We start from the raw sequence: 18,647 nt of genomic DNA on the forward strand, positions 1-18,647 counted from the left end.
ACATGGGGGTGGAAGATGATTTGACTTTGGGTGCAGGGCACATAATTATACAGATTATGTATCATAGAAATGAACACTTGAAACCTCTATGATCTTATTGGACAATGTCAACCCAATAAATTTAATTTAAAAAATAAGCAATTTGGTCATTCGTTGCCCTGGCAAGAAACTCTACAGTTTCTGTAGAGTGGTATGAGTAGAAGCAGGATTGCATAAAGAAGGGATGGGAGATACGAAAGCAGAGATGGCCAATGTAGGCTTTCTTTTTGAAAAAGTGTATGAGAAAGGAAGGAGTTATGTGTGGTAGTAGGTAGAAAGGAAGGACTTTTGGGGGGTGGGGAGATGGAAGAGACCTCTGTGTGTTTGTAAATTAAAGAAAAGCCAGTAAAGATGAAGGAATTGAAGGTAACTGAATGGGTGAGGGAGGGAGAAGGAAAGAAGTGATGGGACAACCAGAGAATTAGAAAGGCTGAGATTAAGCACTCGGGTAAAATGAGAGGTTTGCCTTGGATGAGAGGAGATACCTCTTCCTTTAAAACTGGCAGGAAGAAGTAAGGTACAGATTTGATACCTTCCTGCCCTCCCACTTCATTTAGATGTTTATGGGTATCCATGTGCAGTAGACTGTTGTGATGAACTGGGAGAGATTGTCATCTGTTGATGGTGAATACAGAGGGGGTTTGAGGAATGTAATGACAGTTTGAAGCAGTCGGTCAACAAGAGGAATCAGCAAGAGAACATCAAGGGCAAATAAAATATGTCCTGGTGTTTTGAAAAGCTGACTTACTAATTAGTAACCATGAAATAAATTTGTGGGACCACAATTGTACAGTTTTCTCCAAAGGTATTAAGCCATGGTAAACAAGATGTTAAGATTGGTCCAAGGGTAAAAATTAACATGGCAGATGTGTCAGAAATGCAGGCATAAGAGGTAAAAGTTTAAGTGAAGGAAATGAGACCAGGAAGAGGAAAATAAACTTTTGAGAAAATAGATAAAAGAATTAGAGACCTCAATGAGGCTAAAGTGCAGGTATTATGGTAGTAAGGTTTTGAATAACCAGGAGAGAGAAATTATCTGAGAGTATATTAGAGTTTAAAATTTTAGAAGAAGAGCAGATAAGATCTGTGGTCTTGCCATGGAACTGAGTGACACAGTAGAGGTAAAAGCAAAAGCCTTCAAGGTTGAGTCACCCACATGTCTGCTCTTCCTTGATGATTGCAGGACATTGAGGTGAAGAGCCCTGTGCACCAGTTGTCACGATCCACAAAAATTGTGGAGGAATGGCTAAATGACAGCTCCCTGCCAGCAGCAGGCAGGTGGAAAGGTTGGAGAGTAATAGCATCTGGATGTGTGAGCTTCAGAGGAAAGGGTTTTCGGAGGAAGAGTGGTTACAAGGCTGAAACTTCATGAGGTCAAGGGCTGTGCCTGTTTTCTCAGTGCCCTAGCATCAGTGACTACTACAGGGTTCAATATGTAGTAGGTGCTCAATAAATATTTTTAATTGAATGAATTAGGAACATGCCATAGGTCTATAAGAGAGGCAGTGGCTTGAGGAGGAAACAAGTATAGTGATTAAAAAAAAAGAGAGGGAGCAGCTGAGAGTGAAGATGTAGGAGAGGCTGTTTCAGTGGAAGATAGTGAGTCTTGGTATTTCAAGAAAGTTAATATAAATGTTTAGTGTCTAAGCACAACCATGAAGACCTTTTTTGCACTGTAATTAGGCTATACTAGATGACCTGAGAAAAGTATTGTTTGATTTTAAAAGTGCTTTCCCCCTGAATCTATTTAATTAACAGAAAAAAAAAGTGAACAGGAATTAAAAGATGAAGAAATGGATTTATTTACCAAATACTACTCCAAATGGAAAGGAGGTAGGAAAAACACAAATGAATTCTACAAGACCATTCCCCGGTTTTATTATAGGGTAAGTGTTATCTAAGCAAATGTCTTGCAGAGTTTATAAATGCAATTTTAAAAATGGAATAAGAATATTTTATAAATAAATTGAGGGTTATATCCTTTTTTTTTTTCTTTTGTTAATTCGTACCCGAGGATATTTTTCCTTTGATCTTTTAGAGAGAGTGGAAGAGAGAGAAACATCGATGTGAGAGAAACACATCAATTGGTTGCCTCCTGCACGTGCCCTGACCAGGGCCTGGGCCAGGGCCAGGGAAGAGCCTTGCAACCAAGGTGCCCTTGACCAGAATTGAACTCTGGACCCTTTGGTCCACAGGCCAGTGCTGTAGCCACCAGCCAGACCGGTTAGGGCTGGTTATATCTTTTTTTAAAAATACATTTTTATTGATTTCAGACAGTAAGGGAGAAGGGAGAGGGAGAAATAGAAACATCAGTGATGATAGAGAATCATTGGTCAGCTGCCTCTTGCATGCCCCATACAGGGGATCAAGCCTGCAACCTGGGCATTTGCCCTGACCAGGAATCGAACCTTGATTTCCTGGTTCATAGGTCAATGCTCAACCACTGAGCCACGCTGGCTCTGCGGGATTATATCTTAAATTTTATATATTTATTATTTCATTTTAGTTGATCTTACCATTATTTTGGAGCTGATAAAATCCTGAGTTTTCATATAAATTAGTATAAGATCACAAAGTTGTTAATTGCCCCCTCTTTGAGTTACAGGCTTTTTCTTTCGAATTTTTATTATGGATATTAGTAATGGGTATTCTGTTGGATTATGTTGTCAGGCTTTTTGTAAGATTTAGGATTACCTGACTGATAACAATTTTTTTTTAATCCTTACCAAGAATATTTTTTCCAATGCTGTTAAGAGAGAGTAGAAGGGCAGGCGGGGGAAAGAGAGAGAAAGAAACATGGATGTGTAGAGGGACACATCTATTGGTTGTCTCCCACACTCACCCCAACGTCCTGGGGATCAAACCGGCAACCCATGTATGTGCCCTTGACCGGAATCGAACCTGTGACCCTTTGGTATGAGAGCCTACTCTAGAACCACTAGTCACTCAGGCCAGGGTTGATCACAGTTTGTTTTTTTTTATATATATATTTTATTGATTTTTTACAGAGAGGAAGGGAGAGAGATAGAGAGTTAGAAACATCAATGAGAGAGAAACATCGATCAGCTGCCTCCTGCACACTCCCTACTGGGGATGTGCCCGCAACCCAGGTACATGCCCTTGACCGGAATCGAACCTGGGACCTTTCAGTCCGCAGGCCAACGCTCTATCCACTGAGCCAAACCGGTTTCGGCTGATCACAGTTTTTAACTTTGCTTTTTACGTACCTACGTTGTAAGGTATATAATGTTTTGTTCAAGGTTAAACTGAAAAATAGATTAAGAATTGAAAGCTTGAAGAGTTATACTTATTTATGTTTCTTTGTGCCAAAATTGTAAAGAAGTGTTTGAAGAGGGTTACAGATTAAAACATACCTTAAGAAAGTGATTTACATACAGAAAACAAATTGGTGGTTGCCAGATGGGAGGAGGGTTGGGGGCTGGGTGAAAAAGATGAAGAGATTAAGAAGTACACGTTGGCACTTATAAGCCCTGGCCAGGTGGTTCAGTTGGTTGGAGGGTCATCACCTACACCAGTGGTCGGCAAACTCATTAGTCAACAGAGCCAAATATCAACAGTACAACGATTGAAATTTCTTTTGAGAGCCAAACTTTTTACACTTAAACTATGTAGGTAGGTACATTGTTATTAACTTAATTAGGGTACTCCTAAGGCTTAGGAAGAGCCACACTCAAGGGGCCAAAGAGCCCATGTGACTTGAGAGCTGCAGTTTGCTGACCACGGACCTACACCAAAAGGTTGTGGGTTTGATTCCTGGTCTTGGCACATACCTAGGTTATGGGTTCAATCCTTGGTCAGGATTCATATGGAAGGAAACTCATCTTTCTCTCTCTCTCTCTCTCTCTCTCTCTCTCTCTCTCTCTCTCTCTCTCTCTCTCCCTCTCCCCCCCTCTCTCCCCCTCTCTCCCTCTCTCCCTTTCCCTCCCTCCCACTTTCCCTCCTTCTCTCCCACTCCTCCCTCTCGATCTCCCCCCTCCCTTTCTCTCTCTAAAAAAAATCAATAAAAAAGAAAGCTATTTCCAGCTAAAATTTAAAGTGACTGAAAAGAATAAGACTTATTTAGCATTATTATGTAAAATGTAACCACTGTTGGAATTTTAAATGAATGTATTTGTAGCACATTCTTTCTCTTGTTTCTTCTCCACTGCTTCAAAGCACTTATCTTTGGTAACCATTTAACCATTGAGAGATAGAGAGAGAGAGACACACACACACACTGATTAGCTGATTGACTAGACACTGGAGCATAATCCTAGACTCAGCCTTACCTCTGAATATTTTTTCCTTCTCCACTCCTTCCTTTTAATGGAAGGGATGGTTATTTTAGTTTTGGGAAATGAAAGATGAAAACCCTAACCTCCGATTTGAACCAAGGAATACTTAGCTACATCTAATGGGCAAAGATATAGAAAAGGAAGACAAAATCTTTAAAAAAAAAAAAAAAAAAAAGTTTGAAGTTGAGTTGGAACTAGGTGTACCGGTTAATAATAGCTGATTTTGTAATCAAAGAAAACACAGTAATTTCAAGAGAAACATCAAAAGTGCTTTATTCAAAGTAATGTCCATCGATAGCTACACATTTCCCCATCTTTCAGAGAATTTGTGGATACTGTCCCAAAAGTCACAATTCGATGCAAAAAAGACTTTCTTTCGTGCCGTTGAAGCAACATTTTTACTGATGACTTTTCGGTTTTCCATTTGTCTTTTGTTCAGTTGATGTGGTACCCATTTTCCTTCCTTTAAAATCTTTCTCATTGCTTGTAAACAATCAGAAATTGTTTGCTGAGCAACATTTAGTCTTTCTGCAAGTTGTTTTTGAGTTTGACACGCATCTTCATCCAATAATGCTTGTAATTGTTGGTCTTCAAACTTTTTTGGTTGACCTGGACGTCTTTGTCTTTCACATCAAAATCATCACTTTTAAGGCATTTAAACCAGCGTTCACAAAAGTATCTTGAGATGGAGCATGTTCACCATAAGCTTTCCAAACTATTCAGCAGCACTTTTCTTCAAAATAAAGTAATGAGTTAAAACTTCCCCCAAATGCCCCTTTTTTGGCACAAAATTCGACATTTTTAAGTGTAAAAATATCTATGATGTTAACACCTTCAGCAAATTTGACATATGAAGTTTTGAAGCTTGTTGTCAATACAACAAAATAGCATACATATCAAGTCGCATATATATCAACATATGTGTAACTCCATCTATTGAAAAAAAAAATTCACATTATTAACCAGTACACCTAGTAAGTCATTATAAAGCCCTGCTTATGGAAATCACCCCAGTGGGCAGTCTGCCTTGGAGGCCAACATAATAGACACTGGCTTGATCATTTCCAAAGTGAGGTGATTCACTCTCAAAAAACATAATTTGGTAAGACTGTGGATCTTCAGATAGTCCCAATATAATTCTATGTCCACCTGTGGTTACAGTGGAAACAGTGCTCTAAGAATTGGTCATTTGTTGGTCGCTGAATTCTCTGTGGATCTCTTTTTGTTCAATGAACTTTTTAACTTTTTAAAAATATATGTTTTTATTGATTTCAGAGGGAGGAAGGGAGAGGGGGAGAGAGTTAAAAAAACATCTATAACAGATAGTCGATTGGCTGTCTGCTGCACACCCACCACTGGGGATTGAGTCACAATCCGAGCATGAGCCTTAGAATCCAACTGTCACCTCCTGGTTCATAGGTCAATGCTCAACCACTGAGCCACACCTGCCAGGTTAAATGAACTTGTTAAATGAATGATGACTTGAAATTAAGCAAAATGGAGATATAAAAAGTAATTGAGGAGTGGAATACATAATTATTTTATGAGATCATGTACATTTTACTTAATCCAATAGTCTAGAACAGTGATGGCGAACCTATGACGCGTGTCAGAGGTGACACGCGAACTCATTTTTTTGGTTGATTTTTCTTTGTTAAATGGCATTTAAATATATAAAATAAATATCAAAAATATAAGTCTTTGTTTTACTATGGTTGCAAATATCAAAAAATTTCTATATGTGACACGGCACCAGAGTTAAGTTAGGGTTTTTCAAAATGCTGACACGCCGAGCTCAAAAGGTTCGCCATCACTGGTCTAGAATGTAAGTATGGAAATTAACTACAATGTATTTTTAGCTGCCAGCTGAAGATGAAGTCTTACTACAGAAATTAAGAGAGGAATCCAGAGCTGTCTTTCTGCAAAGGAAAAGCAGAGAACTGTTAGATAATGAAGAATTACAGGTAAGAATGGAATAAAAGCTTGCTTTGGATGTTAGCCATTTCTTATTTGCACTACTTACATCATACAGGATGTCACGGCTGCCTTGATGGAGAGGTGCCTGCAGAGTGGGTGAAAGACAAGCTCTGGAGAGATGGCTTCCACTGGAAACAGCGGCAGAGCTTGCGTGGGCCCATCTCCCAAGCATAGTTTTGTTTTTTAAAGTCCCTAGGTGATTCTGATGGAAGGATAAAGTTGAGAAACCCCTACTGTAGAGTCACACTGCAGGGGTTCAAATCCCAGCCCTGCTCTGTGATCTTGGGCAATGTACTTAACATTTTTGTTCTTCAATTCTCGTCTGTAAAGTAGGCATAACAATATCTACGGTATATAGTTACGTAGATAAAAGAGGCAATGTATATGTCTATTTTTATTGTTATTAATTAATCAGAAGAATAATAAGGGATGAGATTCATCTTAATATTAACTCTACTATCAGACTATCATTTAATGCAGTGGTTCTCAACCTTGGCTGCACATTAGAATCACCTGGGAATCTTTTTAAAATCCTGATTTCCAGGCCTCATCCTCCGGAAATTCTGTTTCTTTGTAATGGGGTGGGACCACAACATTAGTAATAAAGAAACAGGATTTCCAGAGGATGAGGCCCAGAAATCAGGATTTTAAAAAGATTCCCAGGTGATTCTAATGTGCAGCCAAGGTTGAGAACCACTGATTTAATGTCAATAACATATTTAACTATGCCTTTAAGTTTTTTTCTGTTAACTATAAATCTCCATCTTTGCAATTCTTCTAAGAACTTATGGTTTTTGCTGGACAAGCACCAGACACCACCTATGATTGGAGAGGAAGCAATGATTAATTATGAAAATTTTTTGAAAGTTGGTGAGAAAGCTGGACCAAAGTGCAAGTAAGAATAATATCCTATATAATAAAAGCCTAATATGCAAATTGTCCCCTCGACCTGGAATTCGACCCCTCGGTATGACATGCGCTGACCACTAGGGGGTGTCCCAGAACATGGTGGGTGTCGGTGGCACTGGCAGTGGAGGCGCTGCTGGCCCCAATGGGCCCTGACAAGAGCGGGACCACAGTGGGATGGTGGAGCAGGTGAGCAGGTGGCACCACGCCAAGGCGGTGCAAAGCGGGGCCGAGTCACCCCACTGATCTCCCTGCAGACTGCGACCAGCAGCGGCTCCCAGGTGCTGAGGGAGCTGGGCAGGGTCCGATGACTCAGGCGGAGCGGGGTGCGCGGGGGCTCAGGGGTCCAGGTGCTGCCCAGGGCCCAGAGGTCAGCTGGGACCTGCCCTTCCACACCCGACACTTGCGCTTAGATTGCCAGCCAGGCTTAGGGACTGCACCCGTGCACAAATATTGTGCACCAGGCCTGTAGTATTTAATAAAGGGATATATTTCATTAAGCATTTTAAATACCTCAAATGTTGATGAAAATTTAAGTCAGTGGTATGACAATTTGAGTCAATTTTGAGTTATTAATGAAATTTAAAAAATTTAGTAAAGAGAATTATATTGGTATGAATTCATTAAAAGAAATATGACTTATAACACTATAGGCCTTTTTTTTTTTATTTTGTTTTATTGCTTAAAGTATTATAAAGAGTATTACATATGTCTCCTTTCCCCCACCCCCCCTTGAAATTCCCCCGGCCTCCCCTACCCCCCAGTGTCTTATGTCCATTGGTTATGCTTATATGCATGCATACAAGCCCTTCGGTTGATACCTTACCGCCCCCCAACCTTCCCCAGCCTCCCCAGCTGTAGTTTGACAGTCTATTCGATGCTGCTCTGCCTGGGCCTTCATTCTTAAGACAAGAGAATGTAAAGAAGTAGGACAATATTTTTAAACTATAATTCTCACTGGTTTTTCACCACTTTGATTTTTAATTGTTTGAATTTATGCTGTTGTTTGCTAATTTATATAGAAGTAATTTTTATGTTATGTAGCAGATGAGTTTAATCCTTATTTCCTTTCCCTAGGCAATTTTTCACAGCAAAAGTCTTTGCTAAACTCCTTCATACAGATTCTTATGGAAGAATTTCCATCATGCAGTTCTTTAATTATGTCATGAGAAAAGGTGATTTCATTTTCATTGTGCTCTCCCTACCTGGGAATCAAGTAGGGTTTTGGTCCCTGCTTTTAGAGTATCCCTCCCGTGCAAAACAGCTCTCTTAGTAAGTTTGAAAAGCAGATTTCTAGCCTTTTGAACAAGATTTTTTTTCCTAGTATGATTCTCTCCTAGAAACACTAGAGCTGAGATTTTCTGCCATAGATTTGAGTTCGTCATTATAAAAAGAGAAACAAAACAAAAACCTCACATCCTAAAGATAATAACTATCTAGATATATCAAAAGCCGAACCAAGAGTTTTAATGTGTGGTAATCTGAAATTATTTTAATTCACTGGTAATTTTATTTCACCAACATGGGTTGAGCTGCCTGAGAAGATAGCTTCAAACTCACAACAGGAGTATGAGTTTCAAAGAGTTTTTACCAAACAACTGGAGTTGTATGATTCCTGTAAGTTCCATAATGATCTGTCAAGTCTTATGTATAGCATCTTTAATTTGGTGGCAGTAGTTAACCTCCGTAGAATAAAAACAGCTTGTTAAAAGCATAACATTGCACTCGCTGTCCCTGTTTGGTGGAATGACAAGTTTAATAAGAACAATATCCTCAAGGGCATCAACTTTATTATCACTTTAGGCATTGCAGAATTGCTGATATCTGCCATTAATTCTCTGGTAGGTTTTTGTTTCATTGCGAACAATTTTAGGGTTAACAAGTAATATGTGTGAGAATAAAGATGTTCATAAAGATATTAGCTTGTCCCTCTGATAGAGCTCTTTATCTCCTTTTGTCCTTATATATGCTAAAGAATAGCACTTAGTAATTACATTTCATTTTCTTGTTTATTGTCAGTTTGGCTTCATCAAACAAGAATAGGACTCAGTTTATATGATGTTGCAGGACAAGGATACCTTCGGGAATCTGTAAGTATTAATCTACTTTAATAACTATGATAGACATGAAAATGTTAAGAGTGGTTACCACTGGGTGTTGGAATTACAGATGGTACTTTTTGTTTGTATCTCTGTTTTTGTTTGTTTTTACAAATAACATGTTACTAAAAAACCTTTTAAATGTATATTGACCACAAAAATTCATTTTTTAGATTCTTTTCTCTAGTTATTTAGAGAAAAGGCTTTTTATAGGAGAAAAAAAGAATGTAGTGTTTTAATAGGATTAAAATCATTGAAGAAACAGTGAAAAACTTGTGATTATTCATGAGTGTTATCAGTGTATGACTGTTTTAAAATGTAAAAGCTAGGAATTTTTCCTCTTATAGGAAATATATAAGAGAAAAATAATGTGACTGTCTTCCCACCAGTAGGTTTGGGTTGTAACGTCAGTTACCAAGAGGCTGTTTGGAAATTAGTACCACTAGGTATTTAAGTAGTTAGGCCAAATTACCAATAGAGAATCATAGTCTCATGATCTAAATGGCTCTGCTGCTTCTGAGTGCAGGAATCTAAATGATAAGGTCATGCTTCTTTTCAGCTCAGGCTTTTCCCACCACATACAGAGTGCTTTTTAGGGTTGTTGGGGAAAGGGGCAGGGAGTTAAGCATAAATATGAAACAGGTTAATTAATTGCTTAAATATATATTTAAATATTAGATTTTAAGACAAATTCCCTGTTATAGTTTGTTTCCTGTTATAATTTTTTAGTGTCTGTTTTATCCAGATTTCTGTAGATAGAAAGTTAGCTCATACTGAACATTTACACTTAAAAACCTTTCTGGGGCCCTGGCTAGTGTGGCTCAGTTGGTTGGGCATCATCCCATGCACTGAAAGGTTGCTGGTTCGATTCCCGGTCAGGGCACATGGCCGGGTTGCAGGCTCAATTTCTGGTTAGGGCGCGTGTGGGAGGCAGCCAGTGTTTCTCTCTCCCTCACCCTTCCTCTCTCTCTAAAAATCAATAAACGATCAAAACAAAACAAAACAAAAACCTTGCTAGGGACACAGTACAGTTCTTGAACTTTAAGATTCAGATCAACTTGACAAGAAAAGGTTCTTGCTTTGCCCTGGCTGGGTGGATCAGTTGGTTGGAGCATCGACCCATACACCAAAAGGTTGCAGATTTGATCCGCAGTTTATGACACATGCAGGAAGCAACTGAATGATGTTTCTCACATCGATGTTTTTCTCTCCCCATCTCTCTTTAAAATCAATAAAAACATATCCTCAAGTGAGGATTAAAAAATAATTATTTTTGGCCGAAACTGGTTTGGCTCAGTGGATAGAGCGTCGGCCTGCGGACTGAAGGGTCCCAGGTTCGATTCCGGTCAAGGGCATGTACCTGGGTTGCGGGCACATCCCCAGTGGGGGGTGTGCAGGAGGCAGCTGATCGATGTTTCTCTCTCATCGATGTTTCTGGCTCTCTGTCTCTCTCCCTTCCTCTCTGTAAAAAATCAATAAAACATATTTTAAAAAAATAATAATAATTATTATTATTTTTGAAAAAGGTTCTTTTATCCCTCTCTCTCTAGCAATGAAGACATATTAGCCACCTATTGATCAGATACTAGAGTAGTTCTATAGCTCTAACAATTCTTGTCAGCAGTTAGTTGGTGTACAAGACACACTTCCTTGCCCTGGCCAGTATTGCTCAGTAGTTGGTTGAGTATTGTCCCGTGCACCAAAAGGTCAAAGGTTTGATTCCCAGTCAGGGCACACCTCCAGGTTGCAAGATCAACCCCTGGTTGGATGTGACACATTGATGTTTCTCTCTCTTTCTTTCCTCTCTCCTCTCTCTCCTTACCCTCTCTCCCTCTCCCTTCCTCTTTCTCTAAAAATCAATAAGAATACATTGGGATTTTTTTTTTTTTTTAAAGACACACTTCCTTTTGCTTGCCTCTTTCCAGGAATGGAAACAAAAATTGAAACAGGGATGAAGGGAGGGGAGAGAAAACAACAGTACATCTCTGTAGTTGTGTTTAAAAGTGAGTAATTTTCCCTTCTCTCAAAGAAAAGAAATATTTCTTATGCCCTGGGCACTTTGCCTTTTGAAACCAGATCATGTATCTTCACTTAAAAGACAGTAGTTTCCAGAACCAACATCTGTAATTTGAGTAGTTTGGGCAAACTTTCATTCACTTACTAAATCCTACTAAATAAACACTTAACAAACACCTAATTTGTGCTAAGTACTATTCTTTTCTTTATCCTCACCTGAGGATATTTTTTCCATTGACTTTTAGAGAGAGTGTAAGGGAGGGAGGAGGAGGGGAGAGAAAGAGAGAGAAACATCGATGTGAGAGACAGTAACGACTGATTGCATCCTGCACACACCCCAATCAGGGATGGGGTGTGAACCCACAACCGAGGTACGTGCCCTTGACCAGGAATTGAACTTGGGACCCTTCAATCTGCGGGCTGATGCTCTAACCACTGAACAATGGACCAGAGCTGTTCTAAGTACTATTCTAAGCCTTACTCTTATGGAGCTTTTTCTAGCAGAGTAGGGAGGCAGACACTAAATTATAAGCAAGATAATTTCAAATAATGACAAGTTCTATGGTGAAAATATAGAGAATGGGAAAGAGTATGATTGAGGTTGGGTTATTTTAGATAAGATAAAAGGGGTGCTTTTTTGAAATAGTGATTGAATTTTAGCTGTGAAAGATGAGAAAGAAATCAGCCTTATGAAAATGTAATAAAGGGGAAACAGTAGGGTCAGTGTCCCCAAGGCAAAGTTAAATCTGATCTGTTTTGGAACTGAATGAAGCCAGTATGGCTAGAGCATATGAGCAATATGGTTAGAGTAATAGGAGTTGAGTTGGGAAAGTAGGCAGGGACCACATGGGCCTTTTAGGGCCATGGTAAGGAGTTAGAATTTTATTTGAGACTGATGGGATGCCATTAGAAGTTGTAAGCTGAATCTGTCAGAATATGATTTACATTTTAAAACATCACTGTGGGTGTGTGTAGAATGGGTTGTAAGGATAGAATGAAAGAAGGCATATTTAGGCTACTGCAGTAGTCCAGGTGAGAGATGGTAGTGGCCCAGACCAGTATGATGCTGTAGAAAAATCCAGTAATGAATTAATTTGCTATATATTTTGGACACACAAAATTAGACGGGTGCTAAGTCGATGCAAAACTGGGCAAAGGAGTGAGTGTATTTTGCAGAGAGCAAACTACAAATGTTTCTTTTTTTTTTTTACTTAGATTTATTTTATGCTGAATTTACTCCCGGGCCATAAGTTTTTGTTTCTTCAGTTTCTTCTGGGATATCTTTTTCTTCTGTGCAACCTCCTCTTCTGGTTTAGGAACAATCTGCTCCTTTTCAGTGAGGATCATCTCAATGTGGCAGGGAGAGCTCATGTATGGGTTAATCTGCCCATGAGCTCTGTAGGTTCTACGCCGTATCTTGGGAGCTTTGTTCACCTGAATGTGCTCAGTGACCAGAGAGTCTACATCTAAACTCTTAAGTCAGCATTGCTCTCGGCATTTTTAAGCATGTGCAGCAAAAATTCAACACTCTTTTTGGGCCACCGAGCCTGTGTCCAGCCCCACTGTTTTGCCTGGGCGCACCTACCAACGCCACCGTGGTAGCGGCGGAATGGCACGCACTGCTTCTTCAGAGTGACGTCCTTCAGGTGCTTGGTGGCCTTTCGAATGTGCATGCCCTTGATGGCCTGGGCAGTTTCACGCGTGTTCTTGAAGTGAACACGGAGGTTGGAGCTTCTTGATTTGCATGATTTCGTGGGGTTTTCTGGGACTAGCGAATAGTGAACCATCTTCAGGGGTCACCTGTGGGCGCTTTGGGGAAGAGCTACAAATGTTTCTTAATCATAGAAAAAAATCTTAAGTTCACATAATAAGATAAATGTCAAATAGATCTACATTGAAATGTCATCTTTCACCCATCAGATTAGCATAGATCAAAAGGTTTGATAATACCTTGGCTGGTGTGGCTCAGTTGGTTGAGCATTGTCTTGTGCACCCTACAGGTTGCGGGTCAAATTCCCAGTCAGGGCACATGCCCAGGTTGCAGGCTCAATCCCTGGTCAAGGGTGTGCAAGAGGCGGCCAGTTGGCTGGTGTTTTGCTCTCACATCCATGTTTTTCTCTCTTTCCCTCTACCTTCCTCTCTAAAATTCAATAAAAAAAAATGTTTAAAAAAAGAAGTTTGATAATGCTTTTAATGAAGGAATGTAAAATAGGCCATGGTTTCCCCAAACTTTTTCAATTTTCAGTACCCTTATTGTCTCAGTAGATTTTTCGTAGAACCTCTATACCAGAAGAAATACCTAAAAACTATGTTCCATTTATTAATCAGTTCTGAACAATAAAAGCATTCATTAAACTTAATTCTATTAAGTCTTTTGAAAAGAATAATACACTTAAGTTAAAAAAAATATTTTTACTTCATTATTAAAGAACAGTTCCCAGCCGAAACTGGTTTGGCTCAGTGGATAGAGCCTCGGCCTGCGGACTGAAAGGTCCCAGGTTCGATTCCGGTCAAGGGCATGTACCTGGGTTGCAGGCACATCCCCAGTAGGAGATGTGCAGAAGGCAGCTGATTGATGTTTCTCTCTCATCGATGTTTCTAACTCTCTATCTCTCTCCCTTCCTCTCTGTAAAAAATCAATAAAATATATTTAAGAAAAAAAAAAAAAAGATTTCAGATCCTTTAAAAAAAAAAAAGAACAGTTCCCAGGGAGCACTGTACAGCCACTGGACCTGGGAATTAGATTTGACACAGTCATCCTCAGTTCCTCTCTCACACTGATTTTCCTGGGGCACTTGCTTTATTACAGCAACCATCAAGAACCTAGCTTTGCTAAGATTGATGTAATCAAAAGGAATATATATTTAAAACTAATGTTGAAACTGTGAACTTCCCTGAGCCATAGCTCATGCAGTGTCTGGCAAATGTTGGTAAAATATCATATCCTGCTGCATCCCTGTGAGTTCAATGTAGCACTCCTGGGGCACGATTTGGGAACTGTTAATATAGCCTCCCATTGGTGGTGGGAGTATAAAATGGATGTAGCCTTTATGGAGGGGTGGGCAGTTTACCATATCAATATCTGTCAAAATTATAAATGTGCATATGTTTTGACACAGCAATCCACTTACATAGATTATATCGTATTATTCTTCCATATCTATGAATGAAAAATTTGCTTAGCCACTATAGTATGTTTTTAGTGTTGCAGAAGATTATAAATAACCTAAATGTCCATCAATAGAAGACTGAATAGATTATGATACATCTGAAATACTTTTTAATCCTCACCAAGTGTATATTTTTATTGATTTTTGAAAGAGAGAGGAAGGAAGAGAGAAACATCAATTGCCTCCTGTACACGCCCTGATTGGGGATTGAACCCGTGACCTACGTTTGTGCCCTGACTGGGAATTGAACTCACAACCTTTTGGTGTACAGGACAATGCTCTAACCAACTAACCCACTGGTCAGAGCACCATAGCTTTTTTTTTTTTTTTTAAATAGAAGCTCTTTGAGAGCCAATGTGGAATGACTGCAAAGTATAATGTTAAGTGATAAAAGCAAAATACAAAGGAATTTGCATGGTATGCTTCGATATTCTGTGTTAAAGAGGAAAGGAAATATACATATACACTGTATATGTATTGGCTGATATGTGCATCAGTTAGTTATCTTTGGAAAAATACATCAGAAGCTGATAATATAGGTTACTTCTGAGGAGAGGAAATAGGTGAGAAGAAAACTTTTCAACTAATACTCTTGTTCCTTTTGAATTTGGAACTATGTAGGATGCATCACCTATTCAAAAATATGTTAAAATTTAAATAAGAAATAAATGAATAAGAATAAATTTAATACAAACTACTAAGCTAGTTATGAATTAGTTTTAATGTTGAACAATTTTTAGAACTAAAATTATATTCCAGTATGTAATGAAGAAACAAGATCAGACTTTAAAGTTTTATTTTGTTTTCATCTTTCAGGATTTAGAAAACTACATATTGGAACTTATCCCTACTTTGCCACAATTAGACGGACTGGAAAAATCTTTTTATTCCTTTTATGTTTGTACAGCTGTTAGGAAATTCTTTTTCTTTTTGGACCCTCTAAGAACAGGTAAAATAAAATCTTATCTAACTTAGATATTATAAAAATATTACTTTTAAATCTCAACTAGAGAAAAGTCTTGAAATGTCATTTTTTATTTTCCCAACATGTCATTACCATCTATATATATAAAAGGCTAATATGCTAAGTGTCCCTCCGACCATCTGACTGGTTGCTATGACACGCACTGACAGCCAGGGGCAGATGTTCAACACAGGAGCTGCCATGACGTGCACTGGCCATTTACAAAGAAATGGCACTGCAGACCTGGTGCCGACAAAGCAACACTCAGCTTCCCTCAAGTAGGACACAGGCCCCACCACCACCCCAGAGAGACAGCCCACCAAATTGCAGCCAACACCGCCGAGACCCCATGGCGCAAAATGCGGCCCACAACCCAGCCCAGCCCAGAAACAGTGGCTGTGGGTGCTGGGTAATGATGTCACATAGCAATGCCTGGCTTCTTCTCCCTAGCAACTAGCCTCCTTGGAGTTTGTTCAGCTCAGTTTTATGGCCAGGTGCAAACATTTTACACTTTAACCAAATGTGAAGCGTTTTCATGTGACCATCTCATTTGATCCTCACAGAAGTCCTGGAGTAGGTAGATAGGAGACTCAGTAGAATCCTATTTTCTTTTCATCAGCCAGAAAACGGAGATTTAGAAAGCTTAGAAACTTGACCCGACTGAAAAGAAGTAAGAAATGGTGGACCTTGAAAATGACTTCAGGTTTTCTCACTGTGCAGAATGTAGTCAAACACTGCTGAAGTTACATATTTTACCCTTTGTTCTCCCTGCATGATCTACAATAATAATCTGCATCATGTTGATATTTACTGCTGTGTTGCTGACAATTACCTGAAAGAGAAGTTGGGGTGCTTCACTGGGCTGGCAAAAGTTTAGCTAAATCAGAAAGCAGATCTAATTAAGCAAGTTTATTCTATATATATAAAGCTCTTGCTAGCGCCAATCGCACACGTGTGTTTCCATCTGTCATTGTCAATCATGAATTTGGTTGACACTTCTCTTATAAAAAAAGAGCAAATTAGCGATATTAAAATATTTCTTCTAATGAATTTCCTTTCAATGTGCACAAATTCGTGCACTGGGCCTCTAGTTAATATATAAAGATCTTTTATGATTTACTTGCACTAACCATAACCAGCTGTGTGACAGTGGCATGTCACCTAACCTCATCTCAACTAACAGGGGCTGATGGCCGTTTTCAGGCTGGCCACGCCCCCCAGTGACCCAAGCTCTCTTTTTTAACATCTCTAAATGAAGTATGAACTGGGTAATTTATGACTCTCTCTAGTTCTAAGAAGCCAGTTATTCTGATACCAGAGGTCTGGTGCACAAAAATTTGTGCACTCGGGGGATCCCTCAGCCTGGCCTGTGCCCTCTCGCAGTCTGGGACCCAACAGGGGATGTCCACCTGCTGTCTTAGGCCCGCTCCCCGGGGGATCACGCCTAAGCTGGCAGTCAGACATCCCTCTGGCAGCCCAGGAGCCGTTGGAGGATGTCCACTTCCCAGTGGGAAGCAGGCCTAAGCTGCAGTCAGACACCCTTAGCGCTGCTGAGGAGGCGAGAGAGGCTCCCACCACCACCACTGTGCTGGCAGCCATCAGCCTGGCTTGTGGCTGAGCAGAGCTCCCCCTGTGGGAGCGCACTGACCACCAGGGGGCAGCTCCTGCATTGAGCGTCTGCAGCCTGGTGGTCAGTGTGTGTCATAATGACCAGTCATTCCCAGTCGTTCTGCTGTTGGGGTCAATTTGCATATTACCCTTTTATTATATAGGATAGAGGCCTGGTGCATGGGTGGGGGCCGGCTGGGTTGCCCTGAAGAGTGTCTAAGATCAGGGTGGGGGTCCTGCTGGGGTGCCTGGCCAGCCTGGGTGAGGGGCTGATGGCTGTTTGTAGGCTGGTCACACCCCCTTCACGGTGGGGATCCCCACTGGGGTGCCTGGCCAGCCTGGGTGAGGGGCTGAGAGCCGTTTTCAGGCTGGCCAAGCCTCCCAGCAATGGAAGCTCCAGCCTCTCCTTTTTTTCTCTTTTTTTCTTTTGTATTCTTGGATTTATTTACCTTCTATAATTGAAACTTTGTAGCCTTGAGAGGAGCTCAGAGCCGGCCAGGGCGGGTGGGAGGGAAGCCTCCTGCTCAATCCAGCTCCGTGGCCGCAGCCGGCTGAAAGCAGGTATCTGGAGTTTATTTACCTTCTATAATTGAAACTTTGTTGCTTTGAGTGGAGCTCAGAGCCCGACACGGCAAGCGGGAAGCTTGGCTTCCTCCATCATTGGGGCAACCAAGCCTCCTGCTTGCTTCAGCTCGGTGGCTGCCGGCCGCCATCTTGGTTGGGTTAATTTACATGTAGTCACTCTGATTGGCTGGTGGGCGTGGCTTAAAGTGTAGCAAAAGTACGGTCAATTAGCATGCTTGTCTTTTATTAGTGTAGGTAACTGAAACTTTGTAGCCTTGAGCAGAGCCCAGGGTGGGCCACGGTAGGCTGGAAGCTTGGCTTCCTCCATTGCCGGGGCCAACCCCAGCCTCCTGCTCACTCCAGCTCCATGGCTGCCGCCATCTTAGTTGGGTTAATTTGCATATTCACTCCTAATTGGCTTGTGGGCATGGCTTGTGCATGTGGCAGAGTGATGGTTAATTTGCATGTTTCTTTTTTATTAGTGTAGATAATTTGCTATTCTGATATGTAAGATAATGGAGAATTACGGTTGTTTTTTTTTTATTGCTGAAAGTATTACAAAGAGTATTACCTATGTCTCCTTTTTTTTTTCCCCCCGCCCTTGACAATCCCCTGGCCTCCCCTACCCCTCAGTGTCTTATGTCCATTGGTTATGCTTATATGCATGCATACAAGTCCTTCGGTTGATCTCTTACCCACCCCCCTCCTGCCCTCCCACCCTCCCCGGCCTTCCTGCTGTAGTTTGACAGTCTGTTCGAGGCAGCTCTGCCTCTGTATCTATTTTTGTTCATAAGTTTATAATGGTCTTTATTATCCAGTAATGAGTGAGATCATGTGATATTTTTCCTTCATTGACTGGCTTATTTCAATTAGCATAATGCTCTCCAGTTCCATCTATGCCGTTGCAAATGGTAAGAGTTCCTTCTTTTTTACAGCAGCATAGTATTCCATCGTGTAGATGTACCACAGTTTTCTAATCCATTCATCTACAGAATTACGCTTTTTGATC

The 18,647-nt window shown here is 40.4% G+C and overlaps 1 protein-coding gene and 1 pseudogene across 3 annotated transcripts in view; one reads left to right on the forward strand and one right to left on the reverse strand.

Moving 5' to 3' along the window:
- Window positions 1-18,647, forward strand: part of PPP2R3C (protein phosphatase 2 regulatory subunit B''gamma) — a 29,655-nt gene that overhangs the window by 2,217 nt on the left and 8,791 nt on the right. For all 3 annotated transcript variants that reach the window (XM_036353138.1, XM_036353140.1, XM_036353139.1), the window contains exons 2-7: window positions 1,798-1,925; window positions 6,194-6,298; window positions 7,094-7,206; window positions 8,295-8,392; window positions 9,237-9,307; window positions 15,319-15,451. In XM_036353138.1, the coding sequence (XP_036209031.1) occupies window positions 1,798-1,925; window positions 6,194-6,298; window positions 7,094-7,206; window positions 8,295-8,392; window positions 9,237-9,307; window positions 15,319-15,451 (648 nt within the window). The remainder of the gene's footprint in view (window positions 1-1,797; window positions 1,926-6,193; window positions 6,299-7,093; window positions 7,207-8,294; window positions 8,393-9,236; window positions 9,308-15,318; window positions 15,452-18,647) is intronic.
- Window positions 12,532-13,134, reverse strand: LOC118678064 (annotated as a pseudogene).

The sequence above is a fragment of the Myotis myotis genome, unplaced genomic scaffold (assembly GCF_014108235.1).
Source record: "Myotis myotis isolate mMyoMyo1 unplaced genomic scaffold, mMyoMyo1.p scaffold_m19_p_1, whole genome shotgun sequence".
Lineage (NCBI taxonomy): Eukaryota > Metazoa > Chordata > Mammalia > Chiroptera > Vespertilionidae > Myotis > Myotis myotis.